Source organism: Tetranychus urticae, chromosome 1 (genome assembly GCF_039701765.1).
Source record: "Tetranychus urticae isolate SD_2017Ah chromosome 1, NJAU_TeUrti_SD_1.0, whole genome shotgun sequence".
NCBI classification, from domain to species: Eukaryota; Metazoa; Arthropoda; class Arachnida; order Trombidiformes; family Tetranychidae; genus Tetranychus; species Tetranychus urticae.
Genome location: NC_142958.1, coordinates 6,500,375 through 6,527,129, shown reverse-complemented (window position 1 = coordinate 6,527,129; position 26,755 = coordinate 6,500,375). Strand labels below are relative to the sequence as shown.

Sequence of the window (26,755 nt, the reverse complement as noted above, 5' to 3'; positions counted from 1 at the left end):
CAATAATAAATAAAATCTTGTGTAAAAAAAAGTTGAATACATTTTTGAATAGCAAACAATTTATCGAGGAAAACTTGATTTAATTGATAATTGTTTCAATACAATTTTTAAATCAAATCAATAAAAGGACAAGTTTACAATTGAAACAAGTCAACCTAATCAATAGCTAAAGTAGGCCTTAACACAGGTTTAGCCTTAGATTTAGGTTAGCTTTTGGGTTTGAGTTTGGGTTAAGTTTGGGTTAAGTTGATCATTTCTGGTTCCTTATGGATCTATTAAAGGTTTAGGCCTAGCTTGGTGTTTTTGATTCTGGTTAATGAGATGTATTTGATTGCGTCTTTCATTATGTCAATTATGACATTAATTTTCCGAGAATTTGTTTTCCACTGATTTTTCCTTATTTTTGCGTGTTTAAATATTAATTAATGCTTGTAATTATCAGAAGACTCGATAATCAGCTTGTAATCAACTGCAATTGGAATAAACAAACAAACGAAAAAAAGATGTTGATTGTTGCTGTTGTTTTTTCCCTCGTCAATTGGGCTTCCAAGGCAATCAACAAGTTAACAGTTTTTTTCAGGCAAAAAAGTTGCAAATCTTTTCACTTTCGCTTTCATTATAATGATGTTGATGATTTTGATGATTGAAGATGATTGTAATGATCAGTAATGGAGGAAAGGGGAGAATCAAAATGAGTAAAACTTCTTCAAGTGATAATGTAAATTGAATTATGATGATACTGATGATCAGATTTTTTTGCCTCCCATCATCATCCCATTGCTAGCCAGAGGTCATGTTTAATATCATTGAGGCAAAATGATGGAAATGATGAGAAGGGAAAGTAACCTTGTTACTTTAAGAAGACTTGAGCAAAATTAAGCCAACAATCAACTTGATCATTCAGGTCTAAATCTTGTTTGCCTTTTATCAATTTAACTCAACTATCAACAACCGGTTTACAACCAAAAATCCTTTTTTTTTCTGATTGCGATTCTCTCATCACCAAGATTCAAGCATCTTTGTTATTGACAGGTAAAATGAAATCAATTTTACGGCAATTCGCTTTGCAGACCACAATTTAAATCCACAATTCAAATGAAAATTTCAAAGCAAACCTCAAAATAAATCTTTATGTTTTGAAGCTCCAGTAATGTGATTGATGAAAGGTTTGGCGGTTTTCAGGTAATTAAATTTGAATGGTGACGATGAAGCTGAAAAACATTTGCTCAACATTTAACCATTTCAATGATTGGGTAAAAAAATATGATATAAGATTTTCACATGAAATGATGAAGTATATTTGTTTGAATTTAAACTCCAATGTCGTCTAAATTTTGATTCAGCCTTGGAAATAATGATTAAGATGAAAAAATAATGTTAAACTACCATTTAATAATAGTAATGATAATGATTAGCATTTAGTGTTCAACATTGTGAGGCTCATAACATTACATTAACCCTTCAAGGTTGCTTTTCAAATTAAATTATTGTGGTAATTGGCCATTGAAATGTGAGCTAATTGTTTTCAATGAGAAAAGATGAATTTCATTTCATTTGATTATTGAAACTTGCACTAGATTTGACTAACCTAATCTCAATCCCTACATTCACATGGGTTGGTATAAAGAAAGACTAAATTGTCAGGTTAAAAGTGATAATCAAATGGTTATATTATTTATATTACATGGATTGTGTAGGATCTTCTGGATCAACCTGTTAAAGGTTGAATGCCTTTTACATGTATATCAATATACCCTTAGGTAACAAATTAACTTTCATCGTCAACTGATTTATCTTTAATTATAAGGATAAGATTGGGTTTAATCAGAGGTAAATTTGTCTTTGGATCTCCTTTTTTCCACTCTCTCCAGTTCAACCCAAAATCTGGTTTAGTCTTATTTCAATTTGTCAATCTTTTAACATTATGGACATTGAACTAATCTTTTAGGTTACTGAACTAACTGGTTCAAATAAATGTATCAACTGGTAATAAAATGTAGCAAATTGTGTAAATCAAGTTGATTTTGACTGGATTGTTCAATAGGCAGCAACTTCTGTGTTATCCAAATGAGTATCAAACATGGTGAGATCTAAAGCTTTATGTTTTCAATCATTGCCTTCAGGTTTCCAAATCAATGAAGGCCACAATTAATCTTTTGTTTTAAATGTGTTATTGATGATCAATTGTTATAAACATAATTGACTTTTAAATGACCATTATTAGAGATATTGAAGATAAATCATATACTGGTTTCCCTGTTGAATGTCATGCCAATGAGCTTGCCAAAATTGCCTTTCAACATATCAATCCATATTTTTTTACATCATTTAGATGAGAAACTTGATTAACTTGCTTCATTGATTGTTTGGTTATTGATGTTTACATCTCATGATTTTTCAGTAACCTTGTAAGATACTTTGCTTTTGTTTATCAGCCCAATTTTGTTGCCAGTCTAAATTGCGAATGTTTATGCCATCTCACCAATAAGATGTTTGGTGAAATTAAGTGATAGTAAGCGATAATTTAAACCGGATTTCCTCTCATTATGCTCTAAATTAATGGAAAACAATATTTAAATATTAGAAAAAATATAAATTTTTGACCCAAAATACGAATGTTCAAGGTTCACGTAAACATGTCAATTCATCTGTAAGCTAACAATATACGTACCTTTTGCCTTTCAACACTTTTTGACCCATTAATAGCGATAATAACCTTTTTTGTTCCTTTTTCATGTTATTGCAAATGAGATCCACGTTCAGACGTTTATCTGAACCCTGACCACAATCTTAAAAAAACTATAAATGCACAAAACAAAAGGATTGAAAGTTGATTTGATTGTGTTTTTTAATTAATAAATTTCAATCGAGTGTTGTACAACATTACAACGTTTTTGTGTTTTGAATATTACATAGAGTTTAGCGCCATCTATATTTCTTTTGTGCATTTATAGTTTTTAAACATTTTGGTCAGGTTTAGGTAAACGTAAAGTTCAGTAATAGCCAAACACCAGAATCGAGTAAACAAGATGAATTTAAACTGAACCTTAAAAAGGATTGCCCTTTATAAAGGGTTGCCTTTATTATGAGGATTCTTTGTTAGGCATAATGACGAAGCTTCACTGGGGTAACATTGAGCACATGGATCAAATCTTAATGTGTTTCTGATCTAATCTGATCTTAAACAAAAAGCAATTCCAAGTTTTAAATATAAATGCAGCACTTAAAATATTCATCCACTTTTCACATGAAGCTCTATTAGCCTTTATGCTTTACGCTGCCAATTGTGATGGCTAAACCTTTTTTTCGGCTCATCAAGGCTGTGTGTACTTTTAAGTTGAAGCTTTTTTTTCAATTCCTTATTGTAATCATTAATATCATCAGTTAAATAGGAATATTGAAGGATTAGAAAAGACCTAAGAAGTAGATACCAATTTATTTGGTTAATCAAATTTTTCAAGCTTTTCTTATTTTAGTCTACCAAGGTTACTGGAAATAATGATGAGAATTTATCTGCAAACCTTCATATAAATGAGAAAATATTCAATAATAGATATTAAATGACCTCAGTATTTTCATTATTTCAATCAACCATCAATGGAATAATTACTGTGAATTGAAAAAGATTGAGAAATGGATAAAGACATTTCATGCTAATCGGCTTTGAATCTGCATCATGCTCTTTTGTTTTGTTTTTTAAATGACTGCCAATTTCTTAGGCCAACCAACCAAGGCTCTCTCTTTATCTATTATTAAAGGGCAATGTTTATTCCTATTTAAGCTTTCACCCTTAATTGTTATAAATATAATTTAAATATTATTTTTATCAATCAATTCAATTGCAAATTACAAGAATAGAATCCATACACAAGATTATATTCGGTAATTTTCTGTCATATTTCTCCGCATTCAACCGGCAGTAACCATGTTGGTTGAATTGCCTGTGATTAGGTTGATGACAATTTTTTATGTTACTGGTTTAGTTGATTAAAGTCTTTTATTTGGATTCTATCACTTTTCTCGCAGTGAAAAGGATTGATAATTATTTGGTTTACAAATTGGATTGTACATGTTCTCATGATATTAACATGTTACATATAATCCTATGGATTGAGCGTTTCTCATAACTTTGCTTTTTTGCGTTTTTAGTTAACTCGTTGTTTTTTTTTGCTTCATGCAAATGACTAATTGTAATCTCAACAGCGACAATAAGTGTTATTGTCTTTACATAGTTTAACAAAAACAAGGAAAAATACTCTAAAATCAACTGCATTTGCTCACTAAGATATAGGTTTTAAATATGCTTGTCACTATGATTAAAATTGAAGTAATATTGATGAGAAAGACATTCGTTTCAAATTTGAAAGCTTGAAAAGGGAATCTTTTTGGCCATCCTTAAAATTCACTTTCGTTATACTACTTTGCCGTTTTGGTCACTAAGGATTTGAAATGTAATAACTTGTGTTTCAAACACACCGTTGTGGTTTTGACTCAGTCCAACAGTGAAGAGTAATTTTGCTCAAAGAAAGGTACCAGGTGAATAAAGGTAAAGATGATTGAAAATGTTTCAGATATCCATCTCTAAGGTCCTGAATGGCTGTCCACCGTTTTGAAATTGAAACTGTTCCGTTTATTTGAAATCATTTTGGAGGTAAGCACCTTGCAATAAATGCTGCAGCATCTTTCATTTCCTGTTGAAAAGACAAGAAGAAGGTGTTCAGTTAAAGCGCAAGAACTGATAAGATGACCATGAAGTCTAGCTCTACTCAGGCATAATTGAGTCTCAGGCGGATTGAGTCTGAGGGAATGATTTGCAGAGGAAAATCAAAAGACTGGATTTAATTGGTGGCTATCATAAAGTAACTGTATGCTAAATAGGGACATGAAAATAAATTACTAATATTCAATTAATCACCTCATTGGAAGAAGAATGTGCCAATCCTGGATATACTTTAAAATTATATGTAGTCAACAATGGTCTCAGAATATCAGCAGTTTTATTACCCCAGATTCGTGGTACTATCAAATCAATATCACCATGACACTGAAAAATTGGTACACCCTTATTGGATTGATTCAATGCTGTTGGATACTCTTTATGCAAGGGTAGCCAACAGCTGAAAGCTAAAACACCAGCCAGTGATTTGGGATGACGAAGAGCAGTGTGTAATGCTAGTGCACCACCCTGAGAAAAGCCTCCGATTAGGATCCTGTTACAGGGTATAGAATGTTTAGCTTCTTCTTCCTCAATCATCTTGATAACCAAAGAGTTGGCTTTTTTGATTCCCTCGATATCTTCTGGTCCATCTGCACTTAAAGCCATTAGATCAAACCAAGAAGTCATCTTCATACCGCCATTCAAGGTGATTGGTATGGAAGGGGCAGTGGGACAAATTAATTTACAATATGGTGGAATAATTGCTCCAATGCTATCTGACCAACCTTGTCCAGTATCACCAAGTCCATGGAGAAAAATCATCTTATGATGACAAGATAACATAGTGGAACATATTGAAAAAACCAAAGAAAATAGGTTCAGTTACTAATCAATATCAAGTTGAGCAGAAATCAAAGTAGCCCACTTGATAGGATTAATGGGTAAAGGTTTAATGGTTAATTATAATAAAAGAATTGGGTAAAAATAATGAGAATCAGATCAACTTACAGCAGCTGTGTATTTACCATCGTTTGCATTAGTATTGTTGTTACCACTTGAGGCCATTATATTGTTATAACAGATTTATAACAATTTGAATGATCCTTTGTTTAAATTATTAATCTCCAATTGAAGTTAAATGAATAATTAAATATATTTATGTGAAAAATACAGTAAATTACATGCCAATTTTGTAATAAAAATAGTAACGGTTATGGAATGGAAACAAGAAGAGGTTGATTGGTCACTGGTTATATAAAAGAATGGGTTAACTTGAATTAACGATGTAAAGCTATTTCAATTTTAACAGCAAAAGTGATTGGACCAGTTGATTGACTAGATGAAGCATTAAATCAGGATAACATAATGGGCTAATTGAGTGAACAATCGGTTAAAATAATGATAACCAAACCGGTAAGTTTAACACAATAACACTGTTATTATATTGTTGTCAACCAGAAAGTGTAATCCTAGGACTAACCTTACAGATTGAAAAAGCTGTGTTGAGCATGGATCAATCAAGATCAATGTTATAATGAACCACAAATTGTAATCTACATGTTCTTTGTAAATGAAATTCGCAACATAAATCGATTAAAAATTGCTAGAACTGAACAATTAATTTTAAAAATTCCAATCAATAACAAACTAGAATCATATCATATCACTCTCATAGACTTTACAATGTAACCTTTTGTTTTTTCAAACCCATTCAAAAATTGAGACACTGTTTAAGGATCTCAATGTAATTACACTTTTCACGACAAAATCTCATTTTCAAACATAATTTGCCATTTTTCTTATCGATTTTCAGTGGTTCCAACCCTAATTAATTGTCAACTCAGTACAATTAAGTTTTATCTACCTTTGTTCAACTAGAATCTGTTCAATTCAATTTCACTTTCACCTTCTAAGTGATCAAATAAATGACGCACTCAACGGCAATGGGCAAGCTTATAAGATACACTCAGGTAATCACTCTCAGGTAGGAACCTAATCAATGAGAGTAAAGATTTAAGCAATCAATCGATTTTTCAATTAATAAAAAATGTTCTTTCAAACAATCAATCTTTAAAATTGGGAATGGAGAGAGGGTCTAATAAACTACAGCTGATTAACATTGACTTAGCAGTCCATGGTTAAGTTGAATCGAATGATGACAAATAACCAATCAAAACTCAATTAAATAATGATAATTGCAAAAAATTATAAGATTCGGTTGAATTGTAGTTTAAAATGAATATGAAAAAAAGGAAGAGACCGTTTAATTTGCTTCTTAGCAACTCATTTACATGGTAAAAGTTTCCATTTCCATCTAAATTTTAAATACAGTGTGAAATAGTTTGTTTAAGTTTAATGTTATTGAGATTATTGTTGACAGAAAATCAAAATATCACACACTACCATGTTAATTAACAGAAAACAAATAGAGAACAAAGAAATGCTCCAAAAAATGAACTCAAGACTCATCAGCAAAGCTGCAACCATTTTCTTATAATAACCATGTGCATAGACCTCAAAACAACAATAATAAATGAAATGAAAACATTTTCTCTCTCTCTTATTTTCTTACTGTTTCTCACTCTCTGTCTATTTCTTGTTTGTTATTAGTCTGACAGATCACTACATGAAGATATTCATGAATAAGATTCAAACAAAAATGTAGTATTAACTTTATTAATGTGATGAACTGTGTATTATATTAAAGGCTTTCCTTTACCTTAAAAAAGTGCTTCAATTTAGAACAAAAAACTCCTGAGAAGAATATGGAGAAAAAGCTATCAAAGCGTCTGGAAGCTTATCCAAAAGCGAACTCATCAATTTCGACTTCTATTCACTACTCTTTGTCGCTTACTCTTATTTTAATTAGTGATTACTTGATTAAACAATATTTTTTTGTGTATTCTCAGTTGATTAACTTCAAATTAGTCAATTATCCGGTGAGTATTGTTTTATAGACTTTTGTTTTTAGTTACCAATAACGAAACACTACTCTTCTTATTTTTCCGTGTTTGAAATAATTCCATTTTTAAAATCTTTTCCGTTTATTATTTTAGAGAATCCATGGACTATTTCACCAACAAAACCTCTAAATGGGCCATCTTCGATGATGATCTTGAAGAAAAGGAAAAGAAAATTTGGGATCGATTGGCTCCATCGCCACCTAGTTTTTTTAAAGACATTGAACAACCAATGGAAGCAAACCGTAATGCTAGTACTTCAGCCGGTTCAATTCAATTAAGCCCGATCCGGAACAATAACCATGGAAGAAGCTGCAACTCTAATTTTCAGTTTGACGTTACCAATGTTTCATATGGTTCTACCCTCAGAGCTTACTATCCTTCTTGCAAACAACAACCTTCGACTTTCCAGACAAAAAAACCTCATTCTTCCACCTATGATTTGGCCAAGCTCAAGAGGGAAAAGGAAAATCGAGAGCGTGAGAATGATGAAATACTTGATAATATTATGCGCAATTTGGAAGCTAGGAAAAGATCTCTCAATACGGATATCGTTGGACTTGAAGGGTGTAAAAAGGTCAAGTTTAATACTATGGCCTCAGTTCCTGATTTAAATAGCCAACCTAAAAGCAGGATGGGTGCTGTTAGTAAGATTAAATTGGAAGATAGTTCGACTTACGCAATGCGCAAAAAAGAAGACACAGCTAATTGTTCAAAGTATTTTGGAATAAAAACTGATCAAAAGAATTTAAGGAAGCCACCTGGATTTCTGGAAAAACTTGATAGATTCAACATCAGAGATGAAAACCTGCCCATCAAACCAGAATTTAATTTTACATTGCCCCCGCAAATGAAAAGTGAGAAAAAATATCAACAGGTCAAACCAGAAAGCAAAGCTGGTAAAATGAAGGTGGACAAAATTTTTCCAAATTCGTTCACCAAGGGTGAAAATGAAGATGTTAAAAACATTGACTTGTATGTTAAAGATTTAGATTTTGACCAAGATCTAGAAGAGGATGAAGAAGTGTTGAAAATGAAAGCTAAAAATGATACCAAGACCACTCTTGATGTAAAGCCATTGACCCACAAGCAAGCTGACAAGCCTGATCTTGACTTCTTGGATTTAGAAATGAAAGATGATTTATTTCTTAAAGACGAAACTGAAGATGTGAAACCAGAAGCAAAATTTTTTGATGTTTATTCCACCATCGACATGAGACCAATGAAAAGAATTTCTGTAGAAATCGCTGACCATGACCTTCCAAGAGAAACTGTTAGCATTGAAAAAATTCCTGATAAGTTTAGAAGCATTTTCTCTGATTTTCCAAGATTCAACTTGGCACAGTCCAAAGTTTTTCCTGATGCTTTCAACAGTGATAAGACAATGGTGATCTCAGCTCCAACAGGGTCTGGTAAAACGGCTATTTTTGAACTTGCCATTACTCGTTTACTTTATTTGGCAGACACTAAACAAATTAACGCATCATTTAGAGTGGTTTATATTGCTCCTCTTAAAACACTTTGTCATGAACGATACCTTGATTGGCAGCGTAAATTTTCCAACCTAGGATTAAGCTGTGTTGAAATGACTGGAGACTCTGAAGATATACATTATCGCCTATTGGAAAACAGTTCTCTAATTTTCGCTACTCCAGAAAAATGGGATACTTTGGTGCGATTCAATAGTTTCAACAAAATCGTTCAATCCATCAAACTGATTTTAATTGACGAAGTTCATTTATTAGGTGATCAAAATCGTGGGCCAAAATTGGAAGCAATAATTACACGCTTTAAAATTATCAAAAAGGATAGCTTCGATTATCGCTTTATTGCTGTTTCAGCAACAACTCCAAATTCACAAGACATAGCTCAATGGCTAGGACTGGAAGAGAATGGAGCTGTTTGTTACAATTTAGATGATCGTTTTCGCTCTGTTAAACTGACCAAAAAAGTATACGGATATGGTTATCCAGAGTCAGTGAATGACTTTGTCTTTCTACAAAAACTGAATTATAAATTGCCATCTCTCATCAAAGAATATTCAAAAGGGCGACCGACTTTGATTTTTGTCTGCACTCGAAAAGATAGTCAAGGCACAGCTGAGTTTTTGGCCAAAGATTCCTCCTATTGCTACAAGCCGGAGCAGAAAAATGCTGCTTTTATGCTTGTTAAATCATTAGATGACAGTAGATTGAAAACTACGTTGCTAAATGGAGTTGGTTTTCACCATGCTGGTCTTAGTTCTTCTGATCGTCATAAATTGGAGGTTGCTTTTTTAGATGGTAATATTCCAGTTCTCGTTGCTACTAGTACTTTGGCTATGGGTGTAAATTTTCCTGCTCATCTGGTTATCATTAAAGGAACCGGTCACTATATGAATGGAGGTTTTGTTGAATATAATGAATCTGACATTTTACAGATGATGGGTCGAGCTGGTAGACCACAGTTTGATACAAATGGATGTGCTATCATCATGACAAAAGGCAAAAATGAAAGTAAATACAAAAAATTAGTTTCAGGTGAAAAGATAATTGAAAGTAACATTCATCAGTTCCTTCCTGAAATTTTTATGGCTGAAATTGAGAGAAATACAATTTCTTCTCTAAATCAAGCTTTTGAATGGGTCCAGTCAACTTTCTTCCATATAAGAGTTCATGAAAATAAACAAAATTATGGTTTTGATCCGAACTGGTCCGAGGAACGAGTGGAACAAAAAATAAAAGACATTTGTATTAAAGAGTTGAATGGCTTAAAGAAATATGGATTGATCGAGATTCTTGATGAAGGTGTTGTAAAAGCCACAGAAATAGGCAGAATGATGGCTATCAAGTCAATATCTTACCAGACCATGTGCAATTTCTTAGAACTCAAAGGAACAGAAAGTCTACGTGATTTACTGACTGTTTTGGCTAAATGTCGTGACCTCAATCAAGATGTTACCATTCGAAATAATGAAAAGAAACATTTAAATCTTTTCAATGCCCGTTCTAAAACTGAACCAGGCCGTACTATACGATTCCCTCTAACTGGAAGAATCAAGACTAAAGAAATGAAAATCAATGTTCTCCTTCAAGCCACCCTCAGTTGTCTTCCTTTCCCTAAAGATTGCAGTCTTCAACAAGAAACTGGAAACCTAATTAAAGTCGCTCAAAGGCTTAGTCGATGTTTAGTGGATGTGGCCTTTATTAAAGCTAAAAGCCTTAAATTTTTATTGAACTGCGTAATTTTGGCTAAATGCCTTAGAGCAGGAATTTGGGAGAACTCAAAATTTGTTAGCAAGCAGCTTCCCAGGATTGGTCTTGAATTGTCGAACAGGATGCGTGCAGGTGGCTTAACTTCTTTCAGGGAAATTGAAGTCGCTGATCCCAGAAATATTGAAATGTTCTGTGGTCGTAAGGTTCCTTTCGGAGAAATGGTCATCAAAGAAGTAAAGCGAATTCCAAAATATAATATTACTGTCGAGAGACATTACAAAACGTCCAAAGTTGGTTATCCTGAAGCCATAAGTATCAAAATATACCTCGTTAATTGGAAAACTCTTGCAGAAGATTCTCAAAGATTGGAAAATCATTCATGTGCTCTATTGATTGGTGACCAGAATAACAAAATTTTGGAAAAGAGAAAGCTTTTTGATAAAATTTTAATCAAATCTAACGGAGTTTATGAAAAAATTTTGCCCGTTTCAGTCACATTAGGATCGATTTTTATCCACCTCATTGATGAGTTTTACTCTGGAACTGACATTTCAATCGAATATTTGCCAAAATATCTTCTAGCCGATGAAAGAGAAATCGTCCGCCGAATTCCAACAATTAATCATTGCGATAACGTGTTCAACTTTCCACAACAACAAGGCAAAAAACAGAATTCGCAAAAAGCTTGTGAGGAAATCGAAGTCACAGATGAAGAGGAAGAAGAGACCTTAGGTGAGCCATTCATCGGAGATACAAATCTTCCAGCGAATCTCAACAATTAATCATTGTGATAACATGTTCAAACTTCAAGCCAAAAATTTGTGAGGAAATTTGATATTTAATTTTTCAGCCTTAGCTAATTTCAGATTTAAATGACTACTAAACTGTTGTATTAAAATATATTATTAGAGATTAAAAAGATAAATCTCAATACAAATATACTATTAATAAAATGATATCATAGTATTATATAAAAAAGATGATAATTTGAAAAGTACAATTAATTTAATCGATTTAGGCTTTAAATGACCCATTACGTTGCTCCTTATCCATATTTATGCTTGTCATCTAGTATTGAAAAGAAAGCAAAAAAATTAATAAATCATGACGCAGAAACAAATAGATGGAGCAATTTAAGTGATAGACTCTCAACAAAGTATCGGCTATCTTGAAAGGTGTTTAGGTCAAATCTAACTTCATGTTCGCGAAGTTACATTCTTCCATCATTATTATTCAATAGATACTTAGATTTAGCAAATTAAACATGACTCAATTTTTAGTTATTATATTTGGCAGCCTTTGAAGCAATTTGATTGAAAGGTTTTTGACTAATTAAGTAATTGATCTATTGATTAAAACTAATGCATACGAGTGTTCGTTCATGCTAATCAATAGAGTTGATAAATTAAGTAATCTAATGAGTAAGTTAAGTGTTAAAGGGTTTGATCCATCTATTCTGGGTTGAACATTACCTGGACAACAGGAGCTTTAGCTGGTAACATCGATTTGGGCCAAATATGCCATATCAATTTACTCATTGCACTAGTGTCAATATTTGGAATTTTCTTGACTCCCCCTGAAAAATATTGAAAAAAGGTTTGTTAGATAAATTCGACAAGAGATTTATGAAAAATATTTACCTGTTAATAGACTAACAATCAGGGATACTAATAAACAAATTACAAAACCTAAAACAGGAACTAACAGGAATGCGATGTGAAATAATTTCAAGATTCCAGTTGTTTCATAATGTACTGTTGTATTTATGGGCATCGTTGCATTGGCAGCAACATTGAGACAACTAGAGATTGAGGTTACTTTATCAACCTCGATTTTAGGATAAATCATGGAACCAATAAGAACAAAAGTACTGAAACCGATTCCACAAAAGAGACCAGATAATACACCCTGTGAAAAAATGAAATTTGACGATTAAAATTGATCAATTGAAATTAATTTTCCCTGAAACTTACTCTAACATTGGCAAAAGGTACAAAAATAGCCATGATGTAAATACCCAGCAGAGGACCAACAAGACAGCCAGCAAGTGAAATAGCAGCTTGAAGCACAGATCCAATTTTTCCGGCGATAAAGGCCATAAAAATGGTTAAGATACCATAGAAGGCAGCAGTTAATTTGTTAATCATTTTGATTTTTTTCTCGCTCATTTTTCCGCATCTAGTTTGCTTAAGGAAATCATCCCATGTTACAGCTGATAAAGCATTGAAACCAGAAGATAATGTGCTAAGGGATGCACTGAATACTCCAGAAACAAATAAACCAGGAACTCCAGGGAATTGAGAAAGTGTTTCCATGACAAAATATGGAACGAGCTGAAAAAGAGAAAAAACAAAATTAATAAATGACAAAATTAATAAAATGGCAAATTTAAGAAAAATTTGATTACTAAAAGGCAACTTTTAGGCAAGATAATATCACAATCAAATATTAGTAACTGTAGTTACCAGTGTAATAGTCAGTGAGAATAAATCATTGAAAAATCAATCAAAAATCTGATGTCATTTTGAAGGCAATCATAATGATGGGTTAGGCATAAGTAGCTTGACTAATCAACAGCATAATTATTGTGCAAAAAATTGTTACTTTTATGCGAAATTGCAAATTCTGGTTCCAATTTATTCAGCAAATAAATAAAAGCTCAGACTCAATTCACTCACAATTTCATGGCAAATTATATTCTGAATTTCATAATTTTTCATTATCATTTCAACATTTTCAAGTCTCACAGGATCAGAGATTTCACTAAATAATGTCCTTGGATGATTTGCAATAGTAGTATTAAACATCCAAATCAATCAATAATAGACAGAATAATAACTAATTTAATGATAGTTGGGATAATTGAGCAGCATTGGACGATTGTTTCCATGATTCTAGATTTCCTTCGGAATAACCCGTTTACTCTGCAAGTTTTATTCAAAGACTTGGAAAATCACGAGTAAAAATGAGTGATCTTCAATCATTTTAATAAGTAAATCGAACCTTCACAATATATTGAAAAATGATTACAACGAAAGTGATCTTTCCACATCAAAATGATTCTCAAGAAATTATAATGACCAAAAAATACTAAAAAATGATCCCTCAACAAGTACTATTGATGGAAGAAAAACCAACAAGATTTCATGTTGTATTGTTGCTAAAATTTTCAAGCATCAAAAGCTCAACTGACAGTTCGGAAGATCATGTGCAAATCATGAAATGCCAAGATTTTTGAAGTTGTTGTCAGACTGATCGACGAGCATTTTGTCACGCTTTCCAAAAGCATATTGATCTAAGGTCAACTCAATTTGTGATGATTGACTAAATTGCTAAAGGCAACGATAACGATGATCTCAAAGCTTTTGAAATCTCGATTAGCAGTGGTCTTCGCTTTGCACAGGTTTAATCAGGTTTTGTTGAAATGCCATAAAGTTCAATGTGCATTGAGCAATTGATTGCAGAGTTTCTTGGTAACTAAACTTTTAGGTTATTCACCAAACCAAAACCAGTAACACAGAAACAATTTTGCAATCTAAAGCAACAGTCAGTGAAATAAGTAAACAACCAAGTTTCATTTTCCAGGGGGTTTTCAGAGGAATTGAGTCTGTAATGTAAAACATTCACTTCTTTCTTTAAAATAATATTCTGTTCATTTTTTCATTTTAATCAAAGCCAATTTGATTTTCGTAGTTTCATTAACTAAATGAATTTTTTCTTGCTAAATACTTACAATTGTTAGCCCATACATTGTACATTGTATATTGTATATTTCATGTATTAAATTGATTAAAATGGTTTTTACGTTAGGCTTGAAATTGAATTGAGGCTGAACATGATTTTTTTTATAATTTCAAGCAGAATAAAACTGATTTATCATTGTCAATTATGTACGAAATTGAAATGATTCATCAAGTAGTAACAATTACCTGATCTTTTTGCGTAATGATTCCAGCTTTAATTGGATCACAATCAGCGTAATAAGCAAAAATGGCAATTCCACTTAAACAGGCTACACTTATTATTGAAACAACTCCAATCAGATTTACATAAATTGCTCTAAATAGAAAGATATAATTTATTAGTTACATTAGTCTTATAGTCTCAATATTGATACGATTCGGAATCATCATAAATGTTGACCAACTTACAATTTAGCTTTCTTTTTACAATCAACATTACAATAACGTTGAACTTCAGTTTGAGTGGTACAGTAATTACCAATCCACATGATAGCCATACCAAGAACAGCATTCCAAAAGTTATTTGTTGCCCATGGATCGATTGAAAAACTATTGAAAGAAAGGAAAAAAATGAAATATTAATAATTAAATGACAATGATGGTAAGAACAATAATAATTGATTATAAATTAGCAACCCAAATAAAAGTATAATTAGACATCTTACTTGGTAAATTCAAGTCGCCCTCGTTCACCGGCAATTCTGAATGCCTCCGAAACTCCGCCAACCAAGTAAAAACCCTGATTGATCAATTCATTAATTGGAAAGGAGATGAGGAAATGGAGCAAAATTGAAGAGAAAATGATGAATAATTATTCAACTTAGTAATGGTTTGATTGTTACAAATTTGTATAAACCATTTAGGTTTTAATCAAGGCCGAGTTTGATAATTAACTTACTCGAAACATTACACAGAGAAGTCCAGCAAACATGAGAAAAACTTGTAACGTGTCGGTCCAAACGACAGCACGGATTCCTCCCTGTAATTTGAATAATTGAAAGAAAGTAATTAGCAAATTGGAAAAGCTACAATTATAACATTAGATTATAACAAGTTAATAGCTAACGGATTATTTTAGGTTAAGAAATATGAGAAAAAAAACAATTTGGTGAGTAATTCCCTGAAAAGGCTGAAAACAAAATAACCTGAAGGTTTACATTGATTCAAGGTTTAAAAAATTTACAATTGTTGGGTAATTTGAATTAGGTTTGTAATAAACGTACAAAACCACCTCAATGATAATATTAAATAGGATTAAATCAACTTACAATTGATGTGTAAAATGTACATATTATGCCAATGACTAAAATTGATGCTTGCGTTGAGAGCGGTGTCACTGGATATAAGATTATGAAAAGGCTTTGATTAGTGATTTTTGTTTTTCTTGAAGCAGAACCTTTACGATTCATCTGCCAGACTTGAAACTATTACAAGGTGAAAATGATTCATGAGAAATCGGATACGCGTGGAGGATGCTTACCTGATGCTAATGCTAATGATGGACCATAAAGTACGACTCCCATGTAAGGCACGGTTCCAAACAAGAAAGCGATGGACGAAGCTAGACGTACCTTTTCTGAGTGGAATCTATAACTAAGAAACTGAATTTGGAGAAAAATGAAATAAATTTTTGGTTAAGTTTGAGTTTGAATTATGTTGAAAATGTTTAATGCTTTGAATGCTTGATTTCAACCCTGTGACATGAATTGATATTGTTGCTACGATATAAGCGATTTACATTAATTTGTTGAATGAAAATAGATCATTCAATGTCTTTTTTGAACTCGAGTGAAAAACTTGATTCTTGATTAACCATGGATGCAATGACATGGATTGCCTTTGTTTACACTGTTAGGTTCTTACACTCTCATGTAAACTATTAATCAATGAGTTTCATTCAAGGTGTTGATAAAATTGGGAACAATTTAATTGACCTCGACAATCAACTAATATTGGAACACGTTATTATCTCGTGAAACTAAATTTTGACTCACAGCAACAGGAGGAGAAAAGAGCAAATTAAAGTGAAAATTACACTTATTCATTACATTATATATAAATTATATTTTAGTTATTATTATTAATAAATGGGCTAAAATGTTTACATGATTTGATTTCCGGAGAAACTGAAAATTTTTGTTGGGCTTTTGCCAAACAGACATTTTCATGGTTTGAGAGGGAGAGAGAGAGTTGAATGCTAGCAACAGTGAACGATCAATTTGAAAAAATTGACAAATTTTGATCAGATTGTAAGTTATAACAAAAAGTATTCAAAGACAGATCAGCTGAAGATATTATGAGATAACCTTCTTATGGGTTAGGAATCAAAGGGTTGATAATGAAATGATTGACACCTTGATCTTATCATTGTTTATTCTGGTGATGAGCTTTCAGTAATCAGGAATAAACAGGGTTCAATGGAAAATTATTTTAAATCATCTTTCAATCAATTATTGTTCTCAATACTGGATCAAACTTTGACATTTACATGGCATAAAAATAAATGAAACGCCCTTTTGAATCAACCAATTTGTTTCAATCAGAATCAAAATCATGATACTCAAGTTTGCAGCAAAATTTTAAGTTATAACAAGATATTGCCCGAAAGATATAACATTTGCAGGAGGCAAGTGGTGTTTATTTTCCTGGTTGATTAACAAACAATTGTCGCAGATACAATGACCAAGATAAAATAGATTTTGTTTTTTTGATCAAAATCAATTGTTCCAACAGCGAAATCAAGAAGATATCTGATTAGATCACTAAATTGTTATCAATTCAATGGAAACATGAAAAGAATGAAAAGATTTCTAAGAAATATTCTTAATGCTTTTCGCCATTAATTATTTACATGCTTCTTTTATTCATTTCTTTCTAATGTTACAGATTTCTTATGATAAATTAATTTGAATAGTGAAACAAAATGCCCAGAAGAAAGCTTAATTTGATAGATTTCGTATGCTGAGCCTATCCAAATTTTGGTTCTGATTAACTCGATGAAATCAGACCCGATAGTTCAAAGAATAATTATTTCTTTCTTAGGCATAAATTATAATTCATAAGCTAAATAGGTTTCATGGTAGATGCAATTTGAGCCAAAAAGAGCTCATTTAACTCTTCAGATTTTTTACTTTGATATTTTAATCATTTTTATATTGCTTGATAAATGTTGATAAGTTTAATTAATCTAATAACTTATAAGCGTATCTTTATCAAAAATATCTGCCCTGATAGGAATACGAATTTCTTGTTAACTTTTAAACTACTATTCGAGTACAATTGGCGTCATTATGATTCAATAGGACAATTTTTCACCGATGTGCACGATGTTCAGGGATGATATCTCTTAATAGAAAAATATTTTTGGATAAAATATCGATAATGTTATTAATACAATGATTGGATAATATTGTCATAATAGTTTCAGGGGGAAAATTTTGTAAAATGAAGGAGTAATCATTATTTGATTCAGTCAATTTTCCCCTCATTTTAAGTCGAGATAAATCGTCAGTTTTAACTGTAATAAATGTTTGATAATTTTTTTTGTATCGAGACAATTTATGCTATTCTAGTACTCAGAATCTAATTCAAATCAGGGGAAAATTGAGATCGCAAAGTAAATTAATCCCCATTGTGAATAATCAACAATTTATATAAGATTTTGACAAACAACTTGCACAAAACAAATTATATGAAAATAACAACCTTTAAACGTGCAATGTTGCTGATTTTGTTTGATTTTAGCTTTGAGATTCAAAAACTAAATTAGTATTTGATTTGTTTTAATAGTGATTTATAGATGAATGGCGATTAAATTGAACATTAAATGCGTTTGTTGATAGCACATGGACAATGAACTTTTCTTGAAGTTGTTATTGTGATCCTTTGAAGGATTTTGGGTGAAACTTGAAGGCTGGTTGTATTGTTAATCATCAAATATCAACAAGTTGATCAAATTAAAATGCTGGCTGAGTAACCCTGATGAGATCAATGAAATATTCAATTGAGATAAACAATTGAATAAGAAAAAGTATAAAAATGTTGATTGTTTAGCATCAACAATATTTAACACAATTTCACTCATCAAGTTTATTTGTTCTTGAATCGTGAAAATCATGATCCAGACCAAACTTATTGTTTGTAATTTGATTAGTTTACAAAAGGATTAATAATGAAACAGAGAAAATTGATTTCTGTCAAAACCATGATAAGTTAATACTGATGAACATGGAGAAAATGAGAAGCCGATGAAAAAGAGATGAAACTGATTGGTATCATCTTGAAACAATCAAATCGGATTGAAAAATACAGATTAAAATGATTTAATTTCAGACTAAATTTACTTGAAAACTTTCAAAATGTCAATTTGAAGAAAGTTCATGTAATTCAATTGAATCCAATAGATTGATGAGAGACCATGAAATTATGATTGTTGCCAAAGAAAGGTAAAGAACTGATTAATTTGGCATTAAAGGTGTTAGCAATAATAGCTGCTGTCAATATCACAAATCCGTACGATTAGGTTTGGTCTTTCGGTTTAACTTTGATTCATTTAGAATGACAATTAAATTTATCTTTACAGGTAAATAACAAGATGACCTTTGCTAACCTAAAAAAATCCACTAATAAGTATTGATAGAAATGAAGAGGAAAATAAAATCATAATAATGATGAGAAAAGTAATGTTTAGCGATATTGATGGTCATCATAATTTGATAATAGAGAAATGTCAACTTAAGAGCAATGAAAAGATTGTTATTAGTGACCAATTGAGAAAAGGTTGATTGTTGCTGTTGACCTCGGTGATTTATCTGTTAACCATATCCTTGGTTTTGCTTGAGTTTCGTGTTTAACTGTTGATTTTAAAACTGCTGTTAGTTGAAGATTTATCAGCTTTCTGTCATTTAGGATGCTAATTGAAACCTCAAATAGTTAAAATGTTAATATTAGCTCAAATTAACTGAATAGTCCTGATAATTATCATCAAATTATTACAACTCTTGAGAGTAAAGTGAAAGAGTTTACAGTCTGGAGATGTTAAATTTAGTTATGAAAATCAAGATTAAACTTTTGGAACCTTGACTTATATCAAGTTCACACAAACTGACAAAGATTCCAGTGAATAAGAAAAGATCATGAAAATAGGTTTTCTTTGATCAGATCTCTAAAATTCACTGATTGTTCATGAATCATGATTAATGATTGGAGAAATTTGTAAGTCAATTTCAGAGCAAATTTTTATATCAATCAATTTTAATGTGACGACCATTTAAATCAGCTCATTACGAGAAGAAGATTTAACAAGATTTTTTGCTATCAAATGTTTGATTAACGAAACATGGAAATTCTGATTAATTGTAAAATCTACCGAAAACGAGACATAAAATATGCTAATTCAGTTAAAGTGTTTCAGTAAACTTGATACGCTTTGCTTGCAATTGGAAACTTTTTCAATGTAAATTTTAAATGTTACATTGAAAGTGAATTCAATGAAAGCATTTTTCATCATAATGATGAGCCATTGATGATCAAAATAACTGTACAATTTGGATGATTTTAAAATAAAAAGTTGACCTTTCCTTAATTGCCTGAATGACCTTGACCAAGTAATTAACCATTATAACATTAACAACACTAATAATCATCTGAAAGTGAATTTTGGATGAAAAGAAATGATCATCATTATTCAACAGGAAACATCATGAAAATAAAAACATTGGTGTAAATGATGATATTGACGACAGTTTTAAATGTTTATTATTATGATGTGGTAGCGGTTCATGTTGGTGGTCAAAGGGTCACCAGGATTACTTAATTCAATATAACATGACATTTGTGATGGAAAACAAAACCGGTCCAAAACTGAATGTTATTTAAGTTACGATTAACGACTTTTCTTCCTCTTTTTCATCCTTTTACCTTTTGCGAAAGTAATGCATGAAAAAGGCTTGAAAGATCAACAATAACAAAATCTAAAACTGATAATCAAAGAGATTAAAATATTCAAATAATCATTTTAAATTCAACTTGTACAGTTGACCGAATATTAGATTTAGAAATCAAAACAATTGTTCAAATTTGCTAATACGAATCAATTGACCTACGATAATGAATTGAATTAGGTGCGGTTTCAAGACTTTCAATAGGCATGGTTTCCTCTAAGATCAATCATTTCAAGAAAAACCATTTGAATTTTCCTTCAAAATTGCAATTCAGATTTTTCTGGAAATGATGTAAAATTATGAAAATCGTCTAAATAAAATTTAGATTGGAACAGCTCAATAGAAACTAAGATTTTAAAGGATTCATGAGAAATACCAAAGACGGCATTGAATTCAAATTTGAAGCTATGGCATTAAAATTTGCTTTATTTTAGCAACTGTGGCAAATTTTAATGAGATGAGATGGGAAAATCAACATTAAAAGCAACTTGATTCAATCATTTGTATGCGGTCTACTTAATTTGCCAGAGATCGATAAATTTTCGATGACAATGAAATTTGCGAGTAGAGCTGAATAATCGTAGCATTAAAGTAATGGTAAACATTCTGTTTCCATTTTAAACAAATCTGACCCAGATATGCTTACCTTATTGACACTGGTGAATGTTAATCCGTAATAAACAGGTAGAAAAAGTTCTGCAGCAGCAACAGCGGCTAGACAAGCAGAAATAGTTACAAGCCAAAATTGGGTGCCTTGAAAATACATTTCCGCCGGGTAACCTAGAATAGTTACGGCGCTTTGGAAGCTTGCCATTAGAGACATGGCTACTGGAAACCAGTGGAGAGATCGATTGGCGGTTAAAAATTCTTTAGATGATTTATTTTTACGATCCTGTTGGAAGAATAGAAAAAAATAAACATTATTATTAATAGTTAAAGAATACAGATAAAGATTAAGAAAATATTGGAAAAGGTTTATCATTATCAGGTTATCATTATTGTCCATCAGAAACAATTTCCCGCACAAAGCTTCATCCTCTGTCTGCAAACTTTAAATAATACATGATTAGAGTTGGAAACTAGTATCGAAATTCACTAGAAATTATCTCAAACACAATAATGGTGGTGGTCAATTACAAAGACATAGACTAACCAGTTGGTAGTGAACCTAAAATTAAAGAGAGTCGAGAGATTCTGTTTCTAGGACTCGTCTTTGAAGATGAATTCCTAAAGCAACATCGTTAGTGTGAAAAGAGAAAATGTACAAACTGTAATCCTATCTTGATTTGTTAATATTTAATGGAGGAAATTTGATATATTCAAATCTACCATTAAAATTAATGTTGAAATTAATTAATTGAAAAGTTCTAATGATAAGTTAAGTTTGCAAACAGATCTATGCTTTATGTTCAACAAACATGTTGAATACCCATGTATGGACTAAGTCTTTATAGCTTACCTCAAAGGCATAGTAGATACCAATCCCGGCTGATGACATAAGCATAAGTATAAAAATTCCATAATCATAAAAAGTGAAATTGTGTTCTTGTGAAGGTATCATTTTTGAAAATCAATGGGAATGAAGAGTACAAAAGATGAATAATTTGACACTGCGAAGATATGTTGTGTTAAATAAACATGTATCAATGGAAGGCAGATGATGAAACAAAATTAAGAAATGACTCTAGATGATGTGATAAATGAACAAGGCAGAAAAAAAGACACGGTTTTAAACATTATCAAAGATTCGAGGGAGAATCGAATTCATGAGAGATAATTGCTTCATGTTGAAAGACTGAAGACTGAAAACAACAGAAACAAAACAGTAAATAGTGTCGATTTGCAACATAAGCGTCGCCACCATCTTCTAGCTTCTCTTTCTCTTCAATATTTCAAGAAAAATTGAAAATATTTGGATTTTTCCAACAATTTGTAACTTTTGTATTTCCAGAATTTGTTGAAATTCAGTAATTAACAATGATTAAATTATCATTGAAACAATATTATTTTGTAAATTTAAACTTGAACTGGAAAACTAGAGCGCCATCTTGTAACATTAAAAGAGAAATGTCGAAATTTGCTGTTGCTTTCATATTGAAGTCAGCTGGTTATTGGTTCGAGACTAATATCTAAATTGTCCTAAATTGTCTAAGTTTCATATTCATGATGAGATACCAATTTCTATGGATTTTTTTGACAAAATTCTTGGTATTCAATGTTGAAGTTCACTAAACAACTAAGGTAGGAATGATTTATAGCTGATTTTATTAATCAAAATTTTGATTGTTTCTTTTTCATTGATTATCCTTTGTTTAATTTCAATTTTTTCTTTATTTAGATGACAAACAGCAACTAAACAAATCAAGATAGGATTACAGTTTGTACATTTTCTCTTTTCACAATAACGATGTTGCTTTAGGAATTCATCTTCAAAGACGAGTCCTAGAAACAGAATCTCTCGACTCTCTTTAATTTTAGGTTCACTACCCACTGGTTAGTCTATGTCTTTTCAATTGACCACCACCATTATTGTGTTTGAGATAAATTCTAGTGAATTTCGATACTAGTTTCCAACTCTAATCATGTATTATTTAAAGTTTGCAGACAGAGGATGAAGCTTTGTGCGGGAAATTGTTTCTGATGGACAATAATGATAACCTGATAATGATAAACCTTTTCCAATATTTTCTTAATCTTTATCTGTATTCTTTAACTATTAATAATAATGTTTATTTTTTTCTATTCTTCCAACAGGATCGTAAAAATAAATCATCTAAAGAATTTTTAACCGCCAATCGATCTCTCCACTGGTTTCCAGTAGCCATGTCTCTAATGGCAAGCTTCCAAAGCGCCGTAACTATTCTAGGTTACCCGGCGGAAATGTATTTTCAAGGCACCCAATTTTGGCTTGTAACTTGTTTGAGTTTCGGAGGCATTCAGAATTGCCGGTGAACGAGGGCGACTTGAATTTACCAAGTAAGATGTCTAATTATTTGGGTTGCTAATTTATAATCAATTATTATTGTTCTTACCATCATTGTCATTTAATTATTAATATTTCATTTTTTTCCTTTCTTTCAATAGTTTTTCAATTGATCCATGGGCAACAAATAACTTTTGGAATGCTGTTCTTGGTATGGCTATCATGTGGATTGGTAATTACTGTACCACTCAAACTGAAGTTCAACGTTATTGTAATGTTGATAGTAAAAAGAAAGCTAAATTGTAAGTTGGTCAACATTTATGATGATCTCAAATTACATCGATATTGAGACTAACAATAAGACTAATGTAATTAATAAATTATATCTTTCTATTTAGATCAATTTATGTAAATCTTATTGGAGTTGTTTCAATAATAAGTGTAGCCTGTTTAAGCGGAATTGCTTTTTTTGTTTATTACACTGGTTGTATTCCAATTAAAGCTGGAATCATTGTGAAAATCGGATAATTGTTGAACTTCATGGCAATCTAAAAAAATCTGTATGGACCTGTATTAAGGTATTATGTTTTAAATGGAAAGTCTTCAAAATCCGAGATTCCAAGAGCTTGGGATCACGTAAATATCGCCTTTAGCAATTTAGCCAATCATCACAGAGTTGAAACGAGTTGACCTTAGGTCAATATACCAAAATGCAAGTCTATCTGCAGAGAAATCAGGAGAAAAGTTGTTTACTCAGAATATTAGTATTCTAAATAAGGAAAGTAAACTTTTTACATTACATTCTTCTAGTATTTTCGCTTTGAATTTGTGCAGAGATTAAAGGATTGGTGACCGAGGTCAAAAACTAATCTTTAAACCAAAGTCATTAGCAAGTCCCACCTTTCCAGGCCACATTGGCACACATTTTGGGTGATTTTTATTTTCATTTACTCGTGAACCAGTGACAGATTCAAAAGCACGTTCTTTTTTTTGTTAAACATTTATTTTCATCTTGTCTTCACTAACTTAAAACAATGAATTTTCCAACTTATCTTTTCATCGCCATTTTAACCATCTCTTTCAGTTTGGACTCAATCAATGGATCAACTGATTCATGCCATCTTCGAGAACTTGAGTTTTGTGCTGCAACGTTACTTGTTTTTACAAGGAATACTCAGGGTAAGTTCATTTTTAAATTTAATGAAAAAATTATATCAATATTAACTTTTTACTTCGTTCTCTCTGGTAGGAACACAAGGAACAGAGGCTGAAATTGATAGAACTTGCGGCTTTATAAAAGAAGCTCAGTCATGTGCCCAAAATTTCACTCAAAGATGTTTAACCAGATCGCAATTAGAACTTGTCGATTTCTTTGCTGAAGGTGGTCGAAGCCTCGCTAATGAATTTTGCACTCCAGGGACAGAGATACGAGAGGAGTACAAGAAACATGGTCAATGTTTGAGTGAAGCTCGATCTCAATCCAAACAATGTCTCAAAGACTTACAAAAATCCCTTGAAGAAGTTACTCAAACGAGCTGGAATGAGCGAATTCCCATGGCCTGTTGTGGCCACAACCGATTCCGAGAATGTCTATCAGCTTCCATTTTAAATAGATGTGGTGAGGATGCCCTTGCTTTGAGTCGACGAATCACTCGCATATTTTCCTCAAGATTGCCGGAGATCATGTGCCAGAGTTTTGAAGCCTCTAAATGTGAAGAAATCTTACCATCCTCAGGAACCGAGCCGCGTGGTGATCAGTCAGATAGCGTTCTTTCAAGAATCTTATCAACCTATATTGGAAACTAAAATTAAAATACAATCAATATTCCCAAAATATTAAACTAATAACCAAAATACTAACCAAACTGCTTGAGATGTAATTGTGAAAATCCCAGATTGATTAGACTAATCAATAAATAAACAAATACATTGATACAGCACAAAACATGGTCAAATTAATTATAAATTTTGTCTACCTTTAATCAAAAGAGCGTCAAAATCTCGAGATCTTTTACAATAAAAAACAAAAAGCTAATAAAATTTCAAAGATCGCGCCAAGGATCGGATCCATTCTTCATTCTTCATCGGATACAAATTTACCTTGTGATTGAATCTATTTTCAGTCAACTTTGATAATAATTGACTGAGGTCAATTGTGTCTATTAATTTAAATCAATTATGTCTGGATTTTTTAAACAAGATATGCCACCTCCGGGTGGTTATCCACCAATCCATATTGAGCGGATGAAATCAAAACGATTTTTATCAAGTAAGTAATGAATATACTTTTTTCTTGACCTTTGTTTATTTTTGTATTTCTCTTGTATATATTTTCATCCATTGATCTTGCTTTTTTCAATCATTATTTCAGATTTCAACCTTTTCTTATTTGGTGTGGCAGCTTCCATATACACCATCCATCTTAAACGTAATAAGTCAAATTTAAGAACCCTTGGAAATATTGAAGTATCCAATGCTCTAATTGCTCTTGAACCATTTATCGAGGCTGAACGAGATAGAATGTATCTGAAAAACTTGATTAGATTGCGAGATGAAGAAGCCGAAACAATGAAACGATTCCCTGATTGGGTACCAGGAACATTATTTGGTTTACCAAGATACAAGACTTTACCGAACGAAGTTAACCCTACAGCTGAGATCAGCGAATACTGGATGTTTAGGCCAATGTATAACAAACTAGATTACGTTTATCCTGATAGACATCTTGTATAAATTGTGAATGTTTGAATAGTTACTCACCTCTTTGATTGAATTGCAATTATCGTGAAATAGTGAAAAAAAGATTCTTGGTTTAATATACCTTGTTTACCCTTAATAACGTGACAATGTTGAGAGGTTGTCACACTTGTTTATGTTCAATCTTACAGTCAAACACAATAACATCAATAATAACTGTGTTTATCAATCGAATTCAATTAGTTTGATTATTAATAAACAATTTGTTTATCATTATACAATGATTAAGAGGAACTCTTGGTTTTTTCACTTGGATAAGACGAAGTTTCCAACATTACAAATGTAAGTGTTTGATGTGTACGTCTTGTTAATGTCAATCATTCATTTCAAGATAAAGTGTAATCACAGTTGAATCACTAACCGTGGTTACATTGGTAGACCAGCTTATTTTGGCCATTCAACTTTACATTCAACTTAATGATGGATATTGAACTGGTCAAAGACCAGTAACTCCAATCATTCATAACTTGTATATCATTTTCACTGGTTTCAAACAAACTCACCACTAATGAGTCAATGAAATTACATGATATAAACACTTCCAAGAACGGGAATATTCCAATTCTTGTTCAAACCCTT

General features: G+C 31.7%; 6 protein-coding genes and 1 long non-coding RNA gene across 7 annotated transcripts; 4 read left to right on the top strand and 3 right to left on the bottom strand.

Annotated features, from left to right (window-relative positions):
• Positions 1-2,154: 2,154 nt before the first annotated feature.
• LOC149094457 (uncharacterized) lies at positions 2,155-2,812 on the bottom strand. The gene is made up of 2 exons (XR_016199543.1): positions 2,672-2,812; positions 2,155-2,551 (listed from the first exon to the last, which is right to left on the bottom strand). It is a non-coding gene; the product is annotated as an uncharacterized LOC149094457 (long non-coding RNA).
• Positions 2,813-3,978: 1,166 nt separating this feature from the next.
• Positions 3,979-6,748, bottom strand: LOC107367389 (acyl-protein thioesterase 2). Its single transcript, XM_015935090.3, has 3 exons — positions 5,666-6,748; positions 4,916-5,479; positions 3,979-4,691 (listed from the first exon to the last, which is right to left on the bottom strand). The coding sequence occupies exons 1-3, from the start codon at positions 5,720-5,722 to the stop codon at positions 4,641-4,643; spliced, it is 672 nt and encodes a 223-aa protein (XP_015790576.2). The 5' UTR covers positions 5,723-6,748; the 3' UTR covers positions 3,979-4,640.
• Positions 6,749-6,932: 184 nt separating this feature from the next.
• On the top strand, positions 6,933-11,789 carry LOC107367334 (putative ATP-dependent DNA helicase HFM1). Its single transcript, XM_015935026.3, has 2 exons — positions 6,933-7,596; positions 7,714-11,789. The coding sequence occupies exon 2, from the start codon at positions 7,721-7,723 to the stop codon at positions 11,591-11,593; it is 3,873 nt and encodes a 1,290-aa protein (XP_015790512.2). The 5' UTR covers positions 6,933-7,596; positions 7,714-7,720; the 3' UTR covers positions 11,594-11,789.
• LOC107367335 (sodium-coupled monocarboxylate transporter 1) lies at positions 11,630-22,283 on the bottom strand. The gene is made up of 12 exons (XM_015935027.3): positions 21,956-22,283; positions 21,143-21,388; positions 16,035-16,155; positions 15,823-15,890; positions 15,453-15,533; positions 15,220-15,293; positions 14,963-15,103; positions 14,741-14,870; positions 12,785-13,144; positions 12,452-12,719; positions 12,284-12,387; positions 11,630-11,879 (listed from the first exon to the last, which is right to left on the bottom strand). Exons 1-12 carry the CDS (start codon positions 22,055-22,057, stop codon positions 11,826-11,828), a joined length of 1,749 nt encoding a protein of 582 aa, XP_015790513.2. The 5' UTR covers positions 22,058-22,283; the 3' UTR covers positions 11,630-11,825.
• A 302-nt stretch (positions 22,284-22,585) lies between these two features.
• Positions 22,586-24,593, top strand: LOC149094456 (sodium/iodide cotransporter-like). The gene is made up of 6 exons (XM_089266673.1): positions 22,586-22,737; positions 22,835-22,989; positions 23,251-23,472; positions 23,581-23,721; positions 23,818-23,997; positions 24,504-24,593. Exons 4-5 carry the CDS (start codon positions 23,633-23,635, stop codon positions 23,945-23,947), a joined length of 219 nt encoding a protein of 72 aa, XP_089122799.1. The 5' UTR covers positions 22,586-22,737; positions 22,835-22,989; positions 23,251-23,472; positions 23,581-23,632; the 3' UTR covers positions 23,948-23,997; positions 24,504-24,593.
• Positions 24,379-25,661, top strand: LOC107367336 (uncharacterized). The gene is made up of 2 exons (XM_089266669.1): positions 24,379-24,598; positions 24,669-25,661. Exons 1-2 carry the CDS (start codon positions 24,454-24,456, stop codon positions 25,223-25,225), a joined length of 702 nt encoding a protein of 233 aa, XP_089122795.1. The 5' UTR covers positions 24,379-24,453; the 3' UTR covers positions 25,226-25,661.
• On the top strand, positions 25,534-26,397 carry LOC107367169 (NADH dehydrogenase [ubiquinone] 1 alpha subcomplex subunit 13). The gene is made up of 2 exons (XM_015934853.3): positions 25,534-25,688; positions 25,791-26,397. The coding sequence occupies exons 1-2, from the start codon at positions 25,598-25,600 to the stop codon at positions 26,150-26,152; spliced, it is 453 nt and encodes a 150-aa protein (XP_015790339.2). The 5' UTR covers positions 25,534-25,597; the 3' UTR covers positions 26,153-26,397.
• The last annotated feature ends 358 nt before the right edge of the window (positions 26,398-26,755 follow it).